General features: G+C 40.5%; 1 protein-coding gene across 5 annotated transcripts; it reads left to right on the top strand.

The window, feature by feature from the left end:
* The first annotated feature begins 10392 nt into the window (after window positions 1-10392).
* LOC106569780 (T-cell differentiation antigen CD6) lies at window positions 10393-20777 on the top strand. 5 transcript variants are annotated; one of them, XM_045694586.2, is made up of 14 exons: window positions 10393-10637; window positions 12216-12281; window positions 12868-13149; window positions 13395-13712; window positions 13840-14151; window positions 14304-14369; window positions 14497-14643; window positions 18552-18671; window positions 18814-18933; window positions 19275-19349; window positions 19483-19563; window positions 19974-20057; window positions 20238-20330; window positions 20458-20777. In XM_045694586.2, the coding sequence occupies exons 1-14, from the start codon at window positions 10586-10588 to the stop codon at window positions 20592-20594; spliced, it is 1953 nt and encodes a 650-aa protein (XP_045550542.1). In that variant the 5' UTR covers window positions 10393-10585; the 3' UTR covers window positions 20595-20777. The 5 variants fall into 5 exon arrangements, with proteins under 5 accessions (XP_045550542.1, XP_045550541.1, XP_013996871.1 ...); XM_045694585.2 differs by having other exon boundaries at window positions 20235-20330; XM_045694587.2 differs by having other exon boundaries at window positions 10414-10637; window positions 12911-13149; window positions 20235-20330.
* Window positions 20778-25950: the final 5173 nt, after the last annotated feature.

Raw genomic sequence — 25950 nt, 5'->3', positions numbered from 1 at the left:
ACAGACAAACATTGCGTGACTAAGGACTAAGGTCACTTGAGTTCCCTGAACTCCTTTACCAGGCTGGACTCGTTTAGACCCGAGGTACAGGACTTTTCTGGAGGAACCAGAGCTCAATATTTGTTATATTATTCTGTGTGTGTGATCATTTATGTTGGTAATACAACCCACGCAAAAGAGTTCATAAACCCTTAAAACATTGGAAAGAAAAGTGTATTTCCATCCTGACTTTTACATGAGTCCTTTGTATTGGTGTAGACTTGACGGACCAGACGGGACTCATTCCCTCCCAAACCAAAAGGAGAAATCCGTGTTTTCTCTGGTAGGCACAACCTACCTGGCACCCCTATAAACAATAACCTCAAGTCAAATCTGTTACAGTTGGCAGCAGACTCTGTTAGTGATGGCTGTTTAACAGTCTGATGGCCTTGAGATGGAAGCTGTTTTTCAGTCTCTCAGTCCCAGCTTTGACGCACCTACACCGACCTCGCCTTCTGGATAATAGCGGGGTGAACAGGCAGTGGGTCGGGTGGTTGTTGTTCTAGATTCTTTTTGGCCTTCCTGTGACATCAGGTGGTGTAGGTGTCCTGGAGGGCAGGCAGTTTGCCCCCGGTAATGCGTTGTGCAGACTGCACTACCCTCTGGAGAGCCTTGCAGTTGAGGGTGGAGGTGATATGATCCTTGACTAGTCTCTCAAAGTACTTAATGATGACAGAAGTGAGTGCTATGGGGTGATAGTCATTTAGATCAGTTACCTTAACTTTCTTTGGAACCGGAACAATGGTGGCCATCTTGAAGCATGTGGGGACAACAGACTGGGATAGGGATTGATTGAATATGTCTGTAAACACACAAGCCAGCTGGTCTGTGCATGCGCGGAGGACGCGGCTAGGGATGCCGTCTGGGCCAGCAGCCTTGCGAGGGTTAACACGTTTAAAAGTTTTACTCATGTCTGCCATGTTGAAGGGGAGCCCACAGTCTTTGTTAGCGGGCCGTGTCGGTGGCACTGTATTGTCCTCAAGGCACGCAAAGAAGTTGTTTAATTTGTCTGGGAGCGAGACATTGATGTCCACACCGGGATCGTTTTCTTTTTGTAATCTGTGATGGTCTGTAGCCGCTGCCACATACGTCTCGTGTTTGATCCGTTGAATTGCGACACTACGTTGTCTCTATAGTAACGCTTTGCTTGTTTGATTGCCTTGCGGAGGAAATAGCTACACTCTTTGTATTCGGTCATGTTTCCAGTCGCTTTGCCATGATTAAATGCAGTGGTTCGCGCTTTCAGTTTTGCATGAATGCTGCCATCAATCCACAGTTTCTGGTTAGGGAAGGTTTTAATAGTCACAGTGGGTACAATGCATTTTCTAATAGTCACTCACCGAGTCAGCATATGTCAATGTTATTGTCTGAGGCTACCCGGAACATATCCACGTGATCGATGGAATCCGATTGGTCACACTAGTGTTGGATAGACCTAAGCACGGGCGTGACCTGTTTTAGTTTCTGCCTATAGGAGGGGAGCAACAAGATGGAGTCATGGTCAGATATGCCGAAGGGGGGGAGGGCCTTGAATGCATCACGGAAGTTAGAGTAGCACTGGTCCAATGTTTTGCTCGAGCGGGTGCAATAATCAATGTGCTGGTAGAATTTGGGTAACCTTGTTCTCAAATTAGCTTCATTAAAATAAATGCAGCCTCAGGGTATATGGTTTACATGGAGTCCACTGAAGTTCTTTCAGGGCCGTTGAGGTATCTGCTTGGGGGGGATATACACGGCTGTGACTATAATCGAAGAGAATACTTTTGGAAGATAATGCAGTCAGGGTTTGATTGTAAGGAATTATAGGTCAAATGAACAAAAGGACTTGAGTTCCTGTATGTTATGATTAATGACTCGTGTAATCATAGAGGCATACACCCCCGCCCTTCTTCTTGACAGAGACCTGTTCGTTTCAGTCGGCGCAACGCATGAAGAAACCGGGTGGCTGTACCGACTCTGACAACATATCCCGAGTGAGCCATGTCATCCACCTTGTTGTCCAGAGCCTGGACATTGGCGAGTTGTATGCTTTGAAGCGGTGGATGGTGTGCTCACCTTCTAAGTCTGACCAGGAGGCCGTTCCATTTGCCTCTCCTGCAGCGACGATGTTGCTTTGGGTCGGCCTCTGGGATTAGAACCATTGTCCAGAGTGGAGGTTCGAAAAAAGGATCCGCTTCGGCAAAGTCATATTCCTGGTCGTAATGTTGGTAAGTTGACGTCGTTCTCATATCCAATAGTTCTTCCTGGCTGTATGTAATAACTACATTTTTCTGGGCTAACAATGTAAGAAATAATACATAAATGAATTACTGCATAGTTTCCTAAGGACGTGAAGCGAGGCGACCATCTCTGTCGGCGCCATTTTGCAAAAACCGCAATATATACGGCTCAAAAAAATAAAGGGAACACTAAAATAACACATCCTAGATCTGAATGAAATAATCTTATGAAATACTTTTTTCTTTACATAGTTGAATGTGCTGGCAACAAAATCACACAAAAATAATCAATGGAAATCCAATTTATCAACCCATGGAGGTCTGGATTTGGAGTCACACTCAAAATTAAAGTGGACAACCATACTACAGGCTGATCCAACTTTGATGTAATGTCCTTAAAACAAGTCAAAATGAGGCTCAGTAGTGTGTGTGTGGCCTCCACGTGCCTGTATGACCTCCCTACAACGCCTGGGCATGCTCCTGATGAGGTGGCGGATGGTCTCCTGAGGGATCTCCTCCCAGACCTGGACTAAAGCATCCGCCAACTCCTGGACAGTCTGTGGTGCAATGTGGCGTTGGTGGATGGAGCGAGACATGATGTCCCAGATGTGCTCAATTGGATTCAGGTCTGGGGAACGGGCGGGCCAGTCCATAGAATCAATGCCTTCCTCTTGCAGGAACTGCTGACACTCAGCCACATGAGGTCTAGCATTGTCTTGCATTAGGAGGAACCCAGGGCCAACCGCACCAGCATATGGTCTCACAAGGGGTCTGAGGATCTCATCTCGGTACCTAATGGCAGTCAGGCTACCCCTGGCGAGCACATGGAGGGCTGTGCGGCCCCCCCCAAAAAAATGCCACCCCACACCATGACTGACCCACCGCCAAACCGGTCATGCTGGAGGATGTTGCAGGCAGCAGAACGTTCTCCACGGCGTCTCCAGACTCTGTCATGTCTGTCACATGTGCTCAGTGTGAACCTGCTTTCATCTGTGAAGAGCACAGGGCGCCAGTGGCGAATTTGCCAATCTTGGTGTTCTCTGGCAAATGCCAAACGTCCTGCATGGTGTTGGGCTGTAAGCACAACCCCCACCTGTGGACGTCGGGCCCTCATACCACCCTCATGGAGTCTGTTTCTGACCGTTTGAGCAGACACATGCACATTTGTGGCCTGCTGGAGTTCATTTTGCAGGTCTCTGGCAGTGCTCCTCCTGCTCCTCCTTGCACAAAGGCAGAGGTAGTTGTCCTGCTGCTGGGTTGTTGCCCTCCTACGGCCTCCTCCACATCTCCTGATGTACTGGCCTGTCTCCTGGTAGCGCCTCCATGCTCTGGACACTACGCTGACAGACACAGCAAACCTTCTTGCCACAGCTCGCATTGATGTGCCATCCTGGATGAGCTGCACTACCTGAGCCACTTGTGTGGGTTGTAGACTCCGTCTCATGCTACCACTAGAGTGAAAGCACCGCCAGCATTCAAAAGTGACCAAAACATCAGCCAGGAAGCATAGGAACTGATAAGTGGTCTGTGGTCCCCACCTGCAGAACCACTCCTTTATTGGGGGTGTCTGTCTATTCCATTTGCACAACAGCATGTGAAATGTATTGTCAATCAGTGTTGCTTCCTAAGTGAACAGTTTGATTTCACAGAAGTGTGATTGACTTGGAGTTACATTGTGTTGTAACCTCTTACATCTAGACGTTCCGCTAACGGAACACCACTCCAATATCCAATGATAGGGTGTGGCGCGAAATACAAACTCCTCAAATCCGAAGACTTCCATTTTACACCATTTTAAAGACAAGACTCTCCTTTATCTAACCACACTGTCCGATTTTCAAAAAGGCTTTACAACGAAAGCAAAACATGAGATTGTCAGGAGAGTACCCAGCCAGATATAATCTGAGAACCCATTTTTCAAGCTAGCATATAATGTCACCAAAACCACAGCTAAATGCAGCACTAACCTTTGATCTTCATCAGATGACACTCCTAGGACATTATATTATACAATACATGCATGTTTTGTTCAATCAAGTACATATTTATATCAAAAACCAGCTTTTTACATTTTAATGTGATGTTCAGAACTAGCATTCCCACTGAACACTTCCGGTGAATTTACTAAATTACTCACGATAAACCTTCACAAAAAACACAACAATTATTTTAAGAATTATAGATACAGAACTCCTTTATGCAATCGTGGTGTCCGATTTAAAAAAAAATATTTAATAGCTTTTCGGTGAAAGCACATTTTGCAATATTCTGAGTAGATAGCCCGGCCATCATGGCTAGCTATTTTGACACCCACCAAGTTTGGTACTCACAAAACTCAGATTTACTATAAGAAAAATTGGATTACCTTTGCTGTTCTTTGTCAGAATGCACTCCCAGGACTTCTACTTCAACAACAAATGTTGGTTTGGTTCCAAATAATCCATAGTTATATCCAAATAGCGGCATTTTGTTTGTGCGTTCAAGACACTATCCGAAGGGTGATGCGCGGGCACATTTCGTGACAAAAAAATTCAAAATATTCCATTACTGTACTTCGAAGCATGTCAAATGCTGTTTAAAATCAATTTTTATGCGAATTTTTTTTTGGTTTTACTTTTTTTTCTTCGTAAAATAGCGATAATATTCCGACCGGGAGTCGTTGTTTTCGTTCAGACTGAAAAAGTTAAATGGCCTTTTCACGTACACGCGCGTACCCGTCTCATTGTTCTCAGATCGACCACTATCCAAATGCGCTACTGTTTTTCAGCCAGAGACTGCAGAGTCATCATTCAACATTCTGGCGACTTCTGAGAGCCTATGGGAGCCTTAGAGAGTGTCTTAGAAAGAGATGACAAAGAAGGCCAAGAAATGGTCAGACAGGGTACTTCCTGTACAGAATCTTCTCAGGTTTTGGCCTGCCATATGAGTTCTGTTATACTCAGACACCATTCAAACAGTTTTAGAGACTTTGGAGTGTTTTCTATCCAAAGCTCCTAATTTTATGCATATTCTAGTTTCTGGGCAGGAGTAATAACCAGATTAAATCGGGTACGTTTTTTTATCCGGCCGTGAAAATACTGCCCCCTATCCATAAGTTAAGTGTTCCCTTTATTTTTTTGAGCAGTGTATATAAGATGGGGAGAAGTCTGGCAATACTAAAGCACTTCTCTACTTTGTAGGACCTGCCTTGTTCGCAACAGCATTACGAACAATACAGGTTCTACAGGCCCTGATGTTTTCACACCTGGACTAATGTTCACTCGTGTGGGCAGGTGCCACAAAAAAGGACATAGGAAAATTGCAATTGGCTCAGAACAGGGCAGAACGGCTGGCCTTGGATGCACACAGAAAGCTAATATTAATAATATGCATGTCAATCTCTCCTGGCTTAAAGTGGAGGAGGGATTGACTTCATCACTACTTGTTTTTATGAGAGGTATTGACATGTTGAATGCACCGAGCTGTATGTTTGAACATCTGGAGCAGTCAGCAGTCCAGTCGGACCTCCATACATACCCCACAAGACATGCCACCAGAGGTCTCTTCACAGTCCCCTAAGTACAGAGCAGACTATGGGAGGTGCACACTACTACATAGACCTATGACTTCATGATACTCTATTCCACATCAAGTAACTGAAGCAAGCAGTAAAATCTGATAAAAAAAAAAAAAAAAATTGATAAAATACACCGTATGGAACAGCGGGGACTGTGGAGCTACACAAACATAGGCACACATGCATACACACAGACAAGATAACATGTGCACTATACACGCACTTAAACATGGATTTTGTATTGTAGATATGTGTTAGTGGTGGAGTAGGGGCCTGAGGGCACACAGTGTGTTGTGGAATCTTTGAATTTATTGCTATGTTTTTAAATTGTATGAACTGCCTTAATTTTGCTGAACCCCAGGAAGATTAGCTGCTTCCTTGGCAGTAGTTTTTGTATCTCTTTGTTTACAGGTCTTTATTTCCAAGATTAACCTGTTGGAGCTAGGGGGCAGTATTTGCACGGCTGGATAAAAAACGTACCCGATTTTAATCTGGTTACTACTCCTGCCCAGAAACTAGAATATGCACATAATCATTAGATTTGGATAGAAAACACTCTAAAGTTTCTAAAACTGTTTGAATTGTGTCTGTGAGTATAACAGAACTCATATGGCAGGCCAAAACCTGAGAAGATTCCATGCAGGAAGTGCCCTTTCTGACAATTTGTTGTCCTTCTAGGTTATCTCTATCGGAAATACAGCATCTCTGCTGTAACGTGACATTTTCTAAGGCTTCCATTGGCTCTCAGAAGGCGCCAGAAAGTGGAATGAGAGCTCTGCAGTCTCTGGGCTAAGTACAGCAGCTCTGTTTTCTTACTGGCCTGCCTGGGGACAGTGACACTGGAGATGCGCATTCATGTGAATTCTCCATTTTGTTCTTTCAGTCTTTGAACGAATACAACGTCGCCCGGTTGGAATATTATCGCTATTTTACGAGAAATATCACATACATTTATTTTAAACAGCGTTTGACATGCTTCGAAGTACGGTAATGGAATATTTTGAATTTTTTGGTCACGAAATGTGCACGCGCATCACCCTTCGGATACTGACCTGAACGCACGAACAAAACGGAGCTATTTCAATATAACTATGGATTATTTGGAACCACAACAACATTTCTTGTAGAAGTCCTGGGGGTGCATTCTGACGAAGAACAGCAAAGGTAATCCAATTTTTATTATAGTAAATCTGAGTTTTGTGAGTACCAAACTTGGTGGGTGTCAAATTAGCTAGCCGTGATGGATGGGCTATCTACTCAGAATATTGCAAAATGTGCTTTCACCGAAAAGCTATTTTAAAATCTGACACCGCGATTGCATAAAGGAGTTCTGTATCTATAATTGTTATGTTTTTTGTGAACGTTTATCGTGAGTAAGTAAATTCACCGGAAGTTTGCGGTTTGTATGCTAGTTCTGAACATCACACGCTAATGTAAAAAGCTGTTTTTTGATATAAATATGAACTTGATTGAACAAAACATGCATGTATTGTATAACATAATGTCCTAGGTGTGTCATCTGATGAAAATCATCAAAGGTTAGTGTTGCATTTAGCTGTTTTTTTGGTTTTTGACATATATGCTTGATTGAAAAATGGCTGTGGTTATTTCTGACTGTACTCTCCTAACAATCTAATCTTTTGCTGTAAAGCCTTTTTGAAATCGGACAGTGTGGTTAGATTAACGAGAGTCTTATCTTTCAAATGGTGTAAAATAGTCCTATGTTTGAGAACTTTGAATTATGACATTTTGTGGTTTTAAATTTGGCGCTCTGGTGTCACTGGCTGTTGAATAGTGCGGGACGATTTCGTCCCACCTACCCTAAAGATAATAAAGATCTGTTTATTTGTAAGTACTGCTGACAACTGACTACTTGTATTCTACATTCAAACAATATCAAAGCTTGCAATTTTTCATTACATGAGCCTATGTGTGTCTCACCCTGATCTGTTTTACCTGACTTTGTGCTTGTCCCCCCCCCCCCCCCCCCCCCCCCCCAGGTGTCGCACATCTTCTCCATTGTCCCAAGTGTATTTATACCTGTGTTCTCTGCTTGTCTGATGCTAATCTGGAATACTGACATCTGCCTGCCCTTATCCTGTAATTTTGACTGCCCCCAATTCTAGTAATAAACTTTTGTTACATCAACATTGTCTGCATCTGGGTCTTCCCTGAAACGTGATAATGTGGCCCACTGATAAGGGAATTTATGTTTAAAGTAATGACTAAAGGTAGCCTAGTGGTTAGAGCATTGGGCTAGTAACCGAAAGGTTGCAAGTTCAAATCCCCGAGCTGACAAGTTACAAATCTGTCGTTCTGCCCCTGAACAAGGCAGTTACCCCACTGTTCCTAGGCCGTCATTGAAAATAAGAATTTGTTCTTAACTGACTTGCCTAGTTAAATAAAAGTAAAAATAAATTGACGATGTGAAATGTATTACAATTATAAGACTGAAAAGTATTAGAATTATAAGACTATAATCCAATAAAGTATGGTTGAGACAAGGTTAACCTGTTAGGGCTAGGGGGCAGTATTGACATGGCTGGATAAAAAACGTACCCGATTTAATCTGGTTACTACTCCTGCCCAGTAACTAGAATATGCATATAATTATTGGCTTTGGATAGAAAACACCCTAAAGTTTCTAAAACTGTTTGAATGGTGTCTGTGAGTATAACAGAACTCCTATGGCAGGCCAAAACCTGAGAAGATTTCAAGCAGGAAGTGGCCTGTCTGAGAAGTAGTGTTTCATCTTGGCTCTTTTTATTGAAGACTCAGGATCTGTGCAATTACGTGACACTTCCTACGTCTTCCATAGGGTCTCAGAGCCCGAGGAAAACGTTGAACGATATCGAGGCAGGCTCTGGCTGAAACACTTTATCGCTTTTGGCAAGTGGCCACTCAGAGTACTATGGGCTTAGGCGCGTGCCCGCTTCGACCGAATGGTTTCTTTTCCTTTGTCTGTTTATCTAAACGCAGATTCCCGGTCGGAATATTATCGCTTTTTTATGAGAAAAATGGCATAAAAATTGATTTTAAACAGCGGTTGACATGCTTCGAAGTACGGTAATGGAATATTTAGAATTCTTTTGTCACGAATTGCGCCATGCTCGTCACCCTTATTTAGCCTTTAGGATAGTGTCTTGAACGCACGAACAAAACGCCGCTGTTTGGATATAACGATGGATTATTTTGGACCAAACCAACATTTGTTATTGAAGTAGAAGTCCTGGGAGTGCATTCTGACGAAGACAACAAAGGTAATACAATTTTTCTTATAGTAAATCTGACTTTGATGAGTGCTAAACCTGCTGGGTGTCTAAATACCTAGCCCTGTGATGCCGGGATATCTACTGAGAATATTGCAAAATGTGCTTTCACCGAAAAGCTATTTTAAAATCGGACATATCGAGTGCATAGAGGAGTTCTGTATCTATTATTCTTAAAATAATTGTTGTGCTTTTTGTGAACGTTTATCGTGAGTAATTTAGTAAATTCACCGGCAGTGTTCGGTGGGAATGCTAGTCACATGCTAATGTAAAAAGCTGGTTTTTGATATAAATATGAACTTGATTGAACAAAACATGCATGTATTGTATAACATAATGTCCTAGGGTTGTCGTCTGATGAAGATCATCAAAGGTTAGTGCTACATTTAGCTGTGGTTTGGGTTTATGTGACATTATATGCTAGCTTGAAAAATGGGTGTCTGATTATTTCTGGCTCGGTACTCTGCTGACATAATCTAATGTTTTGCTTTCGTTGTAAAGCCTTTTTGAAATCGGACAGTGTGGTTAGATTAACGAGAGTCTTATCTTTAAAATGGTGTAAAATAGTCATATTTTTTAAAAATTGAAGTAATATCATATCTAAGGTATTTGAATAACGTGCCACAGGATTCAACTGGCTGTTGAATCCTAGCCCATAGAGGTTAAGGGTGAGAAATGTGTGGTTGAGAAAATAGAGGGCAATTGAACTACACATGACCTGGTTGGAACTCTGGAAAAACTTATGACAGGATAGAGGCCCTGTCAAGGCTCCTCTAATCTAGGGAGTAAAGAAGCTGCCAAGTGATAAAGGAGGAATGTGAACTGTGGAAAAAGATACAGCCCACCTACTGTTTGTGTGTGCGTATATGGGGGTCATAAAGACTGTTAACATTTTGGTTGACTTTAGAGCTCTGAATAAATGTTGTTCTACCTCGGGTAGGGGTATAAAAAAACTGAAGCACTTTTTAGACGGTACAGGCTACTGTACTCTCTTTGATTACAATGATATACAGTTTTTGAATCATGAGTTCTCTACATTCATTTCCCACCCACATTACATTTCTGATGACAAACAACTATGACTGTTGGCAGGGTCAATCAAATTCTAACCAACTAAATTCAGGTTAATTAAACAAAAATAATGAACTTAAAATGATATTTTAAATATTAGACAATGTTCTAATACTGGACTGGTCCTGTCTTTTAGTGACAGACCCTATCAGGTTTTCTTAGATTCTTGACTTATTTCATATTTTGTGAGTAGGCCTATGTGAGCACACTAGCTATTTGATGTTTTAGCGGAAATGTGAAATGAAGACCTATGCCAGAGGAACAAGAGAGGAAACCGCGCATTGTTTAGGCACAGAAAAGAGAGCTCAGGATGACATTTTCACACCGTTTGGGGTTATGCAGTGATCAGAGCTAGATATCAAGGGAAACTTACATTTTTCTGTTTTCATTGTTTTCTTTTCCAATAGTGTGTCTGAATAGATAAAAACACTATGAATTTGGTGAAACTCATTTTAATCCTCCAAACGCTTCAATCATGTCAAGGTAATATATGCCACTCTACACAATAATTTCTTTATGGTCTATTTTTGATTTACTTGTTTAATATTTACAGTGAAAGTAACCTTGATTCTATCACACTCGATAAGTGAAGCTAAACATTAGTTTATCTATAAATAGCCCAAACAACTACCTCTTCCCCTACTGTATTTATTTATTTTGCTCCTTTGCATCCCAGTATTTCTACTTTGCACACTCATCTACTGTCAAATCTACCATTCCAGTGTTTTAATTGCTATATTGTATTTACATCGCCACCATGGCCTATTTATTGCCTTTACCTCCCTTATATCACCTCATGTGCTCACATTGTATGTAGACTTATTTTTCTTCTGTATTATTGACTGTATCTTTGTTTTACTCCATGTGTAACTCTGTTATGTGTCGAACTGCTTTGCTTTATCTTGGGCAGGTCGCAGTTGTAAATGAGAACTTGTTCTCAACTTGTCTACCTGGTTAAATAAAGGTGAAATAAATAAATATAATGTGAAGAGTATTAGACATGCTAACCAGTTCACGGCTAATAACTTCATGGATTTGAAACAACTTTTGGATTTTATGTATTACACAAGGCAAAAAAGGCACAAATATTATTTATTTGAATAACAATAGCAATGAAGGAATTATCCCAGCTAGCACATAATGTCCTGAGAACCATATGTTTATTCTGTGTGAATTTCAGTACTTCAGCATAACGTTTTCTGCAGGTTTCCTCATGGTTCTACTTAAATGTGGCAATTTTAGTCTATTCAAACATAACAGCTTTGTATGAGTTAAAAAGACATGGCATGCTCGCGCCATCTTGGTGGCACAGTGGACTAAATTACATGGCTAGAGAACAAAAGGTAATAGGTTTGAATCATATTGATGCTGTGCCACAATAATAAATAAAAAATGTTTGCATGATTAATGCCAAAGCAAATTAATTTCGATCTGTGCTATGAGTTAACCCAAACTAAGCTAGCAGTGTTAATAAGTCTTATCGAAATATGTTCTTAGAACCTTCAAATGACCTATAATTTGTTTTCAGAAAGTTAATAAAACCTAAAAACAAACGTTCCCAAAACAGGCAAAATTTTCACTTCCGTTCTCAGAACGTTTAAAAAAATAATACAAAAAAAAAAACGGTCATGAAACTCATGTCTTCGTTCTCAAAACCATTGGGAAACCAATAACACATGTTCCCACAACTTCCAAGGAACCAAATGTGCTAGCTGGATAACCCTCATTTTTATTTTACTTTTAATGTAATAAACACTGTACGGCCTACATGGAAAATGTAGTAAACTACTACCACTAACTACTTTGTACAGTAAGCAGGTGGTTAGGACACAGGGCTTTATGACTCAAGTCATCTTACCACATTTCACATGCATCTCACATGCTGGATTAACAACAACGGATTGTGCTTGGTCAAGTGGTTAGTTTGAAAGTCTTGCATGTGGGAAGTCCTAGTGGTCAAAGGGAGTCACAATAGCAGTGACACTCTAACAAATAAAATGATGGTACATGTCATTGCTATATCTGATCTAAAGGGATGTGTGATTTTCAACTTTCTTTCAGCATATAAAGATGACTCCTCTCAAACTGGAAAAAATGCATCACAATTGGAGCTTGATAAGAATCAAAGTGAGTTGCTATATTTTATTTTCTGACAAAGGCCCACACACACTTATAAAAAAATATCTCCATTCATTACTGCTGGCTTTGAGTTTCATATTTCATTTTACTCCATCGCTCATGCATCATGACCAGACCACCCCAAATTATCCAGTTCTCAGAGCATTAATCAAGCATTCGGTGCAGAGTTTGAAACCACTTGTGCTTGGTTAAACCCCATTGTGTGCTCTCCATATGAATATTTTTGTTCAGTGTCAAAAGAATGTCAAACAGGATGTGGAGGTGGTTAGGGCTTTGCTGCTGTGTTTGATTGAACTTTGCAGGTGCATTCCAACCAAGAGTTTGATAGGCCTTAACCTAAATTACAGTGCTATGTTGCAAAACTATTTCACCCACTCATCAAGATCCTAAATGTTCCTGCATTCTGCACATCAATACCCATAACATTTTCTCTCTATAGTATGACCATCCATTATGTTACAAATAGACTACATATGTAATCATTCCATCCCTCCTACTCTTATACCATTGCGATTTAATTTAGTGATATCGTTTAATAGTTAGTCTTCATTCACTTAAAATGTCTCATTCACAGCTGAGCCCTATATAACTCTACAATCCAATGCATGCTCCTGGAGTCCCAGGATCCTTAGAGATGAGATATGGACTTCAGTCACATTCACTGCAGAGTCCAGAGACCAACTAGCCCATCAGATCTGTATGGAACTTGGCTGTGGTGGAGTCTACAGTCTTACTGAGACCAACGCACCACCCAACAGTACCTGCCTCACAAACTGCACCTACCATGAATATCGTCTTCAGAACTGCTTCCACGTTGTGAGGATTAATTGCGCAATGGTGTCCGATGTCATATGTGGTAAGACACGGTTTGAAAAGACAAGCATTTCATCATATGCTCTCATTTCACAAAATAAGTTTCACATTATAATAGGATATTTTATATTGTTGATCATGCAGTCTTATTTTCTACAAATGTATCATGTGCATTACATCACGTAGTTTTTCAAGCTGAACGACATGAGTGGCACACTAACCATAACTCTATGGGTTGAATAGAGCAAATCATGTTCACTGAAACTCATACAGTACTTGTGGTTGTAGAGCATCAGGCTGTGAGGCTGGCTGGAGGCGAGCACCGCTGTGCTGGACGTGTGGAGCTGTGGAGAGAGGGGCAGCAGTGGGGCACGGTGTGTGACGATGAGTGGGACGTGGGGGACGCTGATGTGGTATGTGCCCAGCTTGACTGTGGGTATGCTTTGAGTGTGACAGGGCAGGGTGGTGCCTTCCCTCAGGGCAAGGATCCCATCTACCTGGATGAGCTGAAATGTACTGGCAAAGAGGGCAATCTATGGCAGTGCCCAGCGTCAGGTGAAAGCCATGACTGTGGGCACAAGGAGGATGCTGGGGTGGTATGCTCAGGTAACTGTCACTCTGTTTCCTACACACTACAAACATTATTAAACCTATTAACAGGCCAGATTGCACCAACTTCTCTTTATTCATCTAAAGATCTTCATGGTCCCTCTTTTCTCTGCCTCCTTTACAGAGCTGAAGGCAGTGAGGCTGACCGGAGGTGTGGACCGCTGTTCTGGTAAAGTGGAGATCCACCGTAATGGATCATGGGGGACAGTGTGTGATACCTGCTGGGGGAAGGAGGAAGCCTCAATGGTGTGTTCCATGTTGGGCTGTGGGGAGCCAGTTCATTTTCTAGCTTTCATACCCCCTTTCACTCACAACAATAGTACCCTGTGGTACTACCAATGCTTTCCAAATCACACAGACCTTTGGCAGTGTAAGGAGTTTGCCAACAAGACACTATTGTGCGCTGACTCTAAAGCGGCTGGACTTATTTGTAGTGGTAAGTGAGATTATTTGTGCACTAATATAAATATTTCATTTAATGTATACAGTGAGCACAATTTAGGTTTTTCAGAGATACTGACAAACCACTTAAGGACATGTGATACTTGAAGCAGAAACAAATATTTTCTACTGTACTTTTTCTCACAGGATCACATGGACGATATCTTCCAGTTACAACAGAAACAGCTACAACAGTATTAAGCAGAACGCCAGGTGAAAAAGTTAAACCTGAGTCTGAATTTTAAGATTGGCAAAACTATTCAGACTTTTTGAGAATGTAAAACATCAAGATCAAATGTGTAAAATTGTATTTTGTTTCTGTATTTTGTTTACTTCCTAGGCCCAGTGACTACAGCCAGTGTATCAAATGATGGCTTCCCATTCTCCATGTCCCTAGAGCTGCTGGGGTGCATCTCCCTGTCCTTCCTTTTGCTCATGGCTCTGGTCACAAACACTCTGCTTTGCTGCCACTACAGGAGGAGAGATGGTTTGTCCCAACTGCCACATACATTCAGTGACTGTATTTCAAAATCTCCATGCATCATATGTCCATGTATCTGGCAGTTCATACTGTAATATAGTTTTGTAAATGGGTTATTCTACAGAAGTGGTGCAAATTGGGGATTGGAAAAAATATCTTATTTGTATCCTATTTTTCCCAAACCTTCAGCGCACATTTCTTACAACATCTGTATGATAGACATATATACAGTACTACTCACACACTCTGTTTGTATTGCATATTTGATATATGTGACCGACTGGCTCGATTCGGTCTTATGTAGCAAAATGTGATTTTTATTTTATTTTTTACATTGGATAAAAGTAGACTCAGAGCTGGAAAATTATATATCATACACTACAGTTGAGGAACAATTGGAATGTAATTCTGCTTTGAAAGTTGATTAACTTGTTACTTCACTTTTGAGAAGATGGCATTTGAATGTTTTGGTACCTACTGGAGAGCTCTTCTTTGTCTACACCCATTCAGCATTCAGCACCCTCTTAAACTTTAACCCCACCCATCTCTTTAAGGATTCACATGTGAGGCTATGTACTAAACAGCCAAATATTTCAAGACTAAAGGCTGGTTTATACTACGGGTGTGTTCGTAAATTTAATCTAGAGTGAAAGAGTGTGCTCTGGGCGTTCGTAAACTCAGAGCATTGTCAGAGCGCACACTAGACTCTTTCGCTGAGGAGTAGGGTTGATCCGAGCATTCTGACCTAACAGCAATCAAGCACCCAAGCTAACTGGGTAATGTTGGCTAGCTTGCTATCTACTTCCAGACACAAATGAGGGAACTCACTCTATTTTACTCGCCCTAGCAGAGCTGTTAGGCTGTTTTTATGTGATCCGTTGGTGACTGCAACTGTGCTGCTGGCAACAATTTAATTACGCTTTTTTTTTAACCTTTTATTTAACTAGGCAAGTCAGTTAACCTCTTACATCTAGACGTTCTGCTAGCGGAACACCGCTCCAATATCCAATGATAGGGCGTGGCGCGAAATACAAACTCCTCAAAAATCTGAACTTCCATTTTTCAAACATATGACTATTTTACACCATTTTAAAGATAAGACTCTCCTTTATCTAACCACACTGTCCGATTTCAAAAAGGCTTTACAATGAAAGCAAAACATTAGATTATGTCAGAGTACCCAGCCAGAAATAATCAGACACCCATTTTTTTCAAGCTAGCATATAAAGTCACAAAAACCAATACCACAGCTAAATGCAGCACTAACCTTTGATCTTCATCAGATGACACTCCTAGGACATTATGTTATACAATACATGCATGTTTTGTTCAATCAAGTTCATATTTATATAAAAAAACAGCTTTTTACATTAGCATGTGACGTTCAGAACTAGCATTCCCACCGAACACTTCCGGTGAATTTACTAAATTACTCACGATAAACGTTCACAAAAAACATAATTATTTTAAGAATTATAGATACATAACTCCTTTATGCAATCGCGGTGTCCGATTTTAAAATAGCTTTTCGGTGAAAGCACATTTTGCAATATTCTGAGTAGATAGCCCGGCCATCACAGGCTAGCTATTTTGACACCCACCAAGTTTGGCACTCACCAAACTCAGATTTACTATAAGAAAAATTGGATTACCTTTGCTGTTCTTCGTCAGAATGCACTCCCAGGACTTCTACTTCATCACCCAATGATGTTTTGGTTCCAAATAATCCATCGTTATATCCAAATAGCGGCGTTTTGTTTCGTGCGTTCTAGACACTATCCGAAGGGTGACGCGCCCGGCGCGTATCTTGACAAAAAAATTCTAAATATTCCATTACCGTACTTCGAAGCATGTCAAACGCTCTTTAAAATCAATTTTTATGCGATTTTTCTCGTAAAATAGCGATAATATTCCGACTGGGAAACCCTGTTTTCGTTCAAAGACTCAAAGTTGAAAATGGCGTTGTCTCGTGCACGCGCACGCCCGTCTCATTGTTCTCAGATCGACCACTATCCAAATGCGCTACTGTTTTTCAGCCTGCGACAGCAGAGTCATCATTCAACGTTCTGGCGCCTTCTGGGAGCCTATGGGAGCCTTAGAAAGTGTCACGTTACAGCAGAGATCCTCTGTTTTGGATAGAGATGCCAAAGAAGGCCAAGAAATGGTCAGACAGGGTACTTCCTGTACAGAATCTTCTCAGGTTTTGGCCTGCCATTTGAGTTCTTTTATACACAGACACCATTCAAACAGTTTTAGAAACTTTGGAGTGTTTTCTATCAAAAGCTACTAATTATATGCATATTCTAGTTTCTGGGCAGGAGTAATAATCAGATTAAATCGGGTACGTTCTTTATCCGGCCGTGAAAATACTGCCCCCTATCCATAACAAGTTAAGAACAAATTCTTATTTTCAATGACGGCCTAGGAACAGTGGGTTAACTGCCTGTTCAGGGGCAGGACGACAGATTTGTACCTTGTCAGTTCCGGGATTTGACGCTCTAACCACTAGACTACGCTGCCGCCAACCTTTAATGACACCGGCCATATTCAATGGGTGTTGAGCATTCATAGATTCGTCAGTTATTCTGCGCTCTTTTTACCAGCTACGTCTATCAATGGCTGTTGCAGTGACATCATAAACATTCTATTGAAATAGTTACTTGCATAGTGGAGTCTTTTGCTTAGACATGTAGCTAGCTAGCTAAATAATGAACCATAATCCCAACTCATAACGTTACTACCCTGCATGAATCTGCAGGTAGCTAACCAACCAGGTTCAATGTTAGCTAACTAACATTGGGCTATAACTGGCAATGCAAATGGCTCTGAGATACAAATAATATTACTACAGAGATCATACACGTAATGTTAGCTAGCTAGCCAGCCAGCTAACATTAGCTAGCTAGCTAACAGTACACTTTAACTTGAAATGAAAACAACTTTCTGACAAAATTAGAAATGTGTAATATCTGAAAATGTAGCAAGCTAGAATGTCTTACCCATATGCACGGATGGACGCTTCTCCCTCTGTCATGGATTCCATGGTTGCCCTTAGTTTGACAGATATTTTATACACCAGCCTTCTGTGTGTTCTGTTTTCGACTTTGTCTGCATATTTGCAATCAAACGCCAGAATTTTCTCCATCTTAGCTATCAATACTCTAATTCCACTGATTTCAAAACTCGGTCCTCCAGAAAGTGGAAAGCAACACTTATGCAGTTATACTATGTGATATCTTTCAAAAAGGCCATGGTAGAAAGGATTACCTACACATACTGACCAGCTCATATTATAGACAGAAGCTTGCTACATGGTAGATCAGTCCGAACTCCTCTCTTGGCATGTCCAGCCCACTAATTATCTCAGCCAATCATGGCTAGCGGGAAGGCTGCTGACCTTTTCTGGGGCTAAACCAACTAGGCTTACAATTTAACAATTGTATTCGTATTTACAGAGGCACATGAAAGTTCACATGTTCGAGAAGGCATTTCTGCCCCAAACTTTTTTTTATATATATGCACAACTACTAATTAGATCAGCATCTTTCAATATAATAATAGAACAACTCAAGATGCTCTGAAATGGTGTTAAAAAATTACAGAAATCATTAATTGCTTTTATTTTAAAACATTACATTTAGGAGTCATGGTTGAGGACAGCGACCTCTCAATAGAAATGTGTATAAACAATGACTTTGTACTATATTAATTTAACAATGTTTGTTATTGCCTTGTATTGAATTAGAGCATATCAACATGTAAATAAATGTCCTTTTTTAAATAGTTATTTTGGGGTGGGACTGCAATTTGCACCATTTCTGTAGAGTCACCTATACAATCCAATATAGATCATTTTGGATTGGATAGAAGCTGATACTCTATTAATATTACAGCATGTTTTTTACTATCCATAGCTCTCCTAGTCCAGCAGCGACATGCTAACCTGCAGACGCCAACTGAGCATCATGACAACGACTACCGGGACTCTGTGAATCTCATCAAGGTCACAACCAGCAGCCCAACAGAAAATGATGGTTAGTGAATTAGAACATGCCTCTTTGACCCTGTTTTCCTCTACAGAGCTACTACTTCATCAAGACCCACATTGCCACATATTATCAACATTTTTGGTAACTCTGTAAAGATAGAGAACGTCTCTTTTGTTTTGCCTTGCAGTCCCATCAAATCCCAGATATCAGTGGACCCAGAGTAGTGTGGACAGCACCTCAGTGGATACAGACTATGAGCAGTGTGATCTAAGCACCGAGGCAGCTGTGCATATGACCACCTTTCAGAGTAAACAGTGTTTTTTTTTCTTCTCCCAAATCACATTAAATTTGTACATACTTTAACTAAGCATTACACTTCAGAAGGGCTAATCAAGACTCCAAAATACACAATCATTTTGGACTACACTACTCATATTTGTGTAGCACAGGAGGTTGGTGGCACCTTCATTGGGGAGGACAGGCTTGTGGTAATGGCTGGAGCGGAATGAGTGGAATGGTATCGAATACATGTTTGCTATGCGTTTGATGCCATTCCATTTGCGCTCGTCCAGCCATTATCAGCCGTCATCCTTTCAGCAGCACCACTGTTGTGTAGCTAATATAGCTTAACTCTCACTTGTAATTCAGATTCTATACGATACAAACAAGATACCAGGAACCCTTTTATGAGGGCTACAGCTCTGGACAGTCTATCTGAGGAAGGTGAGTCCATATTTAGTGGTGCACTCCAATAAAGGTCTCAATGCCTTTCCTACATGACAGACACAAATGCACAACATTTGATAGAAAATATGTTTTAAAAGTTAGTTATTCACCATCAATGTGACGTCAGTAGCACATGCAGGAGACAACCATAACATTTTCATAGGAGGCATTGTTGACCAAGATCCAGGATGCAACATAGGACCCCCAAGTGGTGAGGGTCACTTTTTATGTTTTATTTGTTATGTACATTTTTTGAAAGGGGGGTTAAAGGTACATTATACCATTCAATGTATAAGTTTATAAAACATGTACAAGTAGGCTGCTAATCAAAATAACAGTAAGAAATACATAGAGTTTAAGGAATAATAAATTCAGTATAAAAATAAATAAAGTGAACCTCCCATCCTATTCCCCAAAACCCACCCAGACAACATGTCTCCATCCAATCCTCCCTCCCCACTCCAGGAAACCATGTTTCCCACCCCTTCCCCCCCCCCCCCCCCCAGCAACTAGGGTTGCTCGTCAGTCACCTCCCCAGAGGGTCACCTTTTGAACTCAAGAATGAACAATTCAGTGAAAAGCAAGAGACAATCTGATGGTTTGTGTTGACTTCTGCTGCAGTGGACTCCTTTGATTCTTCCAGCACCTCCTCTGAGGAATGCTATGAAAACACAGGCAAAGATGTAGAGGATCTACTAACATCAGGTATGTCCATGGGTACAGCACTGAGTTTTTCCTGACTTTATGGGACCTGACCTGGACAAATTCTAGTCCCTATGGATACAGTAGGAGCAGACAGCACTGCAAACAAGTCACTGTGCTAATGTTTCAATAGCTTAGTTAAATTTCTATTCATGCTGTGCATTTATTTTTCTCTCCAAGAAGGAATGGATCAATGGCAACCTCCAGTTACCCACAATGCAAATAACCACCTGACGCCTTCAAGGAACCCTGATCAAACCCATTCAAATGACCAGGGTAAACAAGCTGTTCTTTCTTATCTATTTTCCTCTCCTCTATCACTCTATTTTTGACAATAAGGGATTTGGGATGTTACTCTATTTTCTGACACACCGTATTCTGTTTATCATGGTTTGTCACCCAGGAGTGGCTGATGGGAACAGTGGTGATTATGAGGAGGAGGGCCACCTGAACTCTCCTGACCCCAACCAGTCCTCCTCAGAGGGTGACTATGATGACATCGCTAACTACCTGGACTCAAACCCAGAGCAAGGCTACTGAATGAGCTGGAAGGACCTACATTTTACAGTACATGTCAATGTTTCTGTTAATGTAAAAGAGTGGCTAGCTAATTGTTTTCAATGTTTGATATGATGTATAAATGTATAGCATACGTAGGTATATTATGTATGTTTTGTGTTTTTGGGTGTGATAATAAAAATGTAATATTTGTTTACTATGCAATTATGATATTTGTGCAGTTGATAACATACATGGAGCCTACAGAGGAAACCCTTACAGCAGGGATGATCAACTAGAAACCTTGCTTACATTTCTATACAATCACATATAACTCTGTGTGGGAGTACTTTAGGACATTTGTTCCAAAATTACGATCACAGTATTTACAGTGTTGTCTAAAAACAAATAAAACGTATAATTGTTTTCTTTAACCTCTCTAGGGTAGGGGGCAGTATTTTCACATCCGGATAAAAAAACATACCCGATTTAATCTGGTTATTACTACTGCCCAGAAACTAGAATATGCATATAATTGTTTGATTTGGATAGAAAACACCCTAAAGTTTCTAAAACTGTTTGGATGGTGTCTGTGAGTATAACAGAACTCATATGGCAGGCCAAAACCTGAGAAGATTCTGTACAGGAAGTGCCCTCTCTGACCATTTCTTGGCCTTCTATAGCCTCTTTATCGAAAATAGAGGATCTCTGCTATAACGTGACATTTTCTAAGACTCCCATAGGCTCTCACAAGGCGCCAGAACGTTGAATGATGACTCTGCAGTCCCTGGCTGAAAAACAGTAGCGCATTTGGATAGTGGTCGATCTGAGAACAATGAAACGGGCGCGCGCGGGCATATGAAGAGTCCATTTTCTTCTTTCAGTCTTTGAATGAAAACGACGTCTCCCGGTCGGAATATTATCGCTATTTTATGAGAAAAATCGCATAAATTGATTTTAAACAGCGTTTGACATGCTTCGAAGTACGGTAATGAAATTATTTGTCACGACATGCGTCCTCGCGTCACCGCTCGGATAGTGTCTTGAACACAAGAACAAAACAGAGGATATTTGAACATAACTATGGATTATTTTGAAACAAAACCAACATTTGTGGATGAAGTAGAAGTCCTGGGAGTGCATTCTGATGAAGAACAGCAAAGGTAATCAAATTTTTCTTACAGTAATTCTGAGTTTAGTGAACGCCAAACTTGGTGGGTGTCAAATTAGCTCGCCGTCACGGGCTAGCTATCTACTCAGAATATTGCAAAATGTGCTTTTGCCGAAAAGCTATTTTAAAATCTGATACCGCGATTGCATAGAGGAGTTCTGTATCTATAATTCTTAAAATAATTTATGTTTTTTGTGAACGTTTATCGTGAGTAATTTAGTAAATTCACCGGAAGTTACTAAATTGAAGTAATAGCATTTTTAAGGTTTTTGAATATCGCGCCACTGGATTCCACTGGCTGTTGACTAGGTGGGACGATTTCGTCCCACATACCCGAGAGAGGTTAACCTCTCTGGGCTAGGTGGGACGCTTGTCCCACCTACTCAACAGCCAGTGTAATCCCGTGGCGCAATATTCAAATACCTTAAATGCTATTACTTCAATTTCTCAAACATATGACTATTTTACACCATTTTAAAGACAAGACTCTCGTTAATCTAACCACACTGTCCGATTTCAAAAAGGCTTTACAACGAAAGCAAAACATTAGATTATGTCAGCAGAGTACCCAGCCAGAAATAATCAGACACCCATTTTTCAAGCTAGCATATAATGTCACAAAAACCCAGAAGACAGCTAAATGCAGCACTAACTTTTGATCTTCATCAGATGACACCCCTAGGACATTTATGTTATACAATACATGCATGTTTTGTTCAATCAAGTTCATATTTATATCAAAAACCAGCTTTTTACATTAGCATGTGACTAGCATTCCCACCGAACACTTCCGGTGAATTTACTAAATTACTCACAATAAACCTTCACAAAAAACATCATTATTTTAAGAATTATAGATTCAGAACTCCTCTATGCAATCGCGGTATCAGATTTTAAAATAGCTTTTCGGTGAAAGCACATTTTGCAAAATTCTCAGTAGATAGCCCGGTATCACAGGGCTAGCTATTTAGACACCCACCAAGTTTAGCCCTCAGCAAAGTCAGATTTACTATAAGAAAAATGTTATTACCTTTGCTCTTCTTCGTCAGAATGCACTCCCAGGACTTCTATTTCAATAAAAAAAATTGGTTTGGTCCCAAATAATCCATAGTTATATCCAAATAGCGGCGTTTTGTTAGTGCGTTCAAGACACTATCCGAATGGTAAAGAAGGGTGACGAGCGCGACGCATTTCGTGACAAAAAAATTCTAAATATTCCATTACCGTACTTCGAAGCATGTCAACCGCTGTTTAAATAAATGCATTGCGTGTAACGTTTGTTGTATTGAGTGGACCAATACGCAGCGGGAATGTGTATACTCATCTTCTTTATTAGATGGAGAAAAAAAATAAAAAATACTTATACAAAATAAACGAAGACTGTCCTGTAAGGCTAAACGCTATACACTGAACAACTACCCACAAATCCCAATGAAAAAACACTCCTATTAAATAGGACCCCAAAAAACGAAACACACTAAACAAACACCCCCTGCCACACCCTGACCAAACTACAATAACAAACAACCCTTTTTACTGGTCAGGACGTGACATTGCGCCATTCGGAGATGCGCTTTGCAGCCTACTCTGTAACTTAACCTGCGCTGTAAAGGGATTGCCATGAATTTGACAGTATACAAGCAGTGTGGTGGTAAGTAAAATTCTGTATTTCATATTAGAGTACACTTACTGTAATATAAATACAGTATCAAAGCAAGTACTGTGTAATGACAATACTGTAAAATTGACTATTATATTGTAAAAAGTAAAAAGCTGCCATAATCTGAATGAATGAATGAATGAAATTCATTGAGGGAGGGGTTTGTATCTTTACTGTAATTAAAGGGGATTGGTGCAAGCAGGTTGGCTGCTAGGAAAAGTGTTTACAAATTACAGCATATTAATTTGGGCTAGGCCCACCTGGCCAACATCCTGTGAAATTGCAGAGCGTGAAATTCAAAATACAAAATTCGTAATATTAAACATTCATGAAAATACAAGCGTCTTACATCGTTTAAAAGCTTAACTTCTTGTTAATCCAGCCGCTTTGTCAGATTTCAAAAAGGCTTTACTGCGAAAGCATACCATGCGATTATCTGAGGACAGCACCCCGCGTACAAAAGCATTACAAACATTTTCCAAACAGAGGGACACGAAAGTCAGAAATGGCGATAAAATAAATCACCTACCTTTGAAGATCTTCCTCTGTTTGCAATCACAAGGGTCCCAACTACATAACAAATGGTAATTTTGTTCGATAAAGTCCTTCTTTATATCCCAAAAAAGTAACCTCCCCAGAGGGTCACCTTTTTGAACTCAATGAACAATTCAGTGAAAAGCAAGAGACAAGAGATAGTTTGTGTTGACCTCTGTTGCAGTGGACTCCTCTGATTCTTCCAGCACCACCTCCGAGGAGTGCTATGAAAACACACGCAAAGATGTAGAGAATCTACTAACATCAAGTATGGCCATGGGTATTTTGTGTAAGTGCTGTGCTTGTTGAGTGTCCTTCTCTATATGCGTGCTGAAAGTCTGTTGTCAATTTGTTTACTGTAAAATAGCATTGTATCTGGTCAAACACAATTCTTTCCGGAAGTTTACTAAGGGTTGGTAACAAGCTGATTGTTTGGCTATTTGAGCCAGTAAAGGGGGTTTTACTATTCTTGGGTAGTGGAATGACTTTAGATTCCCTCCAGGCCTGAAGGAAAACACTTTCTAATAGGCTTAAATCGAAGATGTGGCAATATCGTTCACTATTCTCCTCAGTAATTTTCCATCCAGACTGTCAGACCCCGGTGGCTTGTCATTGTTGATAGACAAAAATAATTTTTTCACCTCTTCCACACTGACTTTCCGAAAATCAGAAGTACAATTCTTGTCTTTCATAATTTGGTCAGATATACTTGGATGTGTAGTGTCAGCGTTTGTTGCTGGTATATCATCCCTAAATTTGTATATCTTGCCAATGAAAAAGTAATTAGTTGGCAATATCAGTGGGTTTTGGGATAGATTAGCCAACTGATTCAACAGACTTATTTGCCATACCTTTTACTTCATCCCTCTCAACCATACCATTTTTCAAGTCCTCATAAATCCAAAGATTTAACATTTTTCAGTCATTTTCTCAATGGGTGCATGCTTATTAGGAACTAGAATAAGCAATTTCATAAATGTGTCAAGTGCAGCGTCTGGTTGCTCCTCATTACATACCACAGACAAGCAAATACTCTTTACATCATCAACATATGAATCACTACAAAACTTATTGTATGACCTCTTCTACACTATATTAGGCCCAGCCTTTGGAACTTTGGTTTTCCTCGATATGGCTATTATATTGTGATCACTACATCCTATGGATTTGGATACTGCTTTAAAGCAAATTTCTGCAGCATTAGTAAAGATGTGATCAATACATGTTGATGATTTCATTCCTGTGCTGTTTGTAAATACCCTGGTAGGTTGACTGATAACCTGAACCAGGTTGCAGGCACTGGTTACAGTTTGAAGTTTTTTCTTCAGTGGGCAGCTTGATGAGTGCCAGTCAATATTTAAATCACCCAGAAAATATTATTCTCTGTTGATATCACATACAGTATCAATCATTTCACACATATTATCCAGAAACTGACTGTTAGCACTTGGTGGTCTATAGCAGCTCCCACAAGAATGGGCTTTAGGTGAGGCAGATGAACCTGTAGCCATATTACTTCAACCGTATTTAACATTAGATTGTCTCTGAGCTTTACAGGAATGTGGTTCGTTGTATAGACTGCAACACTGCCCTCGTTGGCATTTGTCTTTTCGGTAAGTGTTATAAGCATGCATTGCTACCACTGTGTCATCAAAGGTATTATCTAAGTGAGTTTCGGAGATAGTCAGAATATGAATGTCATCTGTTACAAGCAAGTTGACTTCATGGACCTTGTTTCTCAGGCTGCATGTGTTAATATGGGATATTTTTTGCACTTTTCTGGGTTGCTTGATTATTTTTAATGCTTTACTGGGAAGCTTATCAGACAGACTTGATAGTGCAGGGTGAGCTGCACAAAGTGGTCTTCTTACTAGGACACACTGCCTCAGTGCTAACTGTGTAACTCTGGTTCATAGGCTCATGATTACTGCATCCAATAGCTGTAGGATTAACAAAGGTATTCAGGGAAATTAGGGGGACATACATTAAGTTACTTACATTGTCTGCCAACGCCCCTAGGATAATGTGCTTTT

Source organism: Salmo salar, chromosome 14, assembly GCF_965601325.2.
Source record: "Salmo salar chromosome 14, fSalSal1, whole genome shotgun sequence".
Taxonomy (NCBI): Eukaryota; Metazoa; Chordata; class Actinopteri; order Salmoniformes; family Salmonidae; genus Salmo; species Salmo salar.
The sequence above is the reverse complement of the archived record's forward strand: the minus strand, read 5'-3'. Positions and strand labels throughout refer to the sequence as shown.

What these genes read in the sequence shown, in the direction of transcription:
- LOC106569780 (XM_045694585.2), top strand. Translation starts at nt 10,586, where the DNA reads ATGAATTTGGTGAAACTCATTTTAATCCTCCAAACGCTTCAATCATGT. An exon ending in GGTGTCCGATGTCATATGTG is followed by an intron (nt 13,150 to 13,394) that starts GTAAGACACGGT and finishes TTGTGGTTGTAG; the next exon opens with AGCATCAGGCTGTGAGGCTG. An exon ending in CAACATAGGACCCCCAAGTG is followed by an intron (nt 19,564 to 19,973) that starts GTGAGGGTCACT and finishes CTTCTGCTGCAG; the next exon opens with TGGACTCCTTTGATTCTTCC.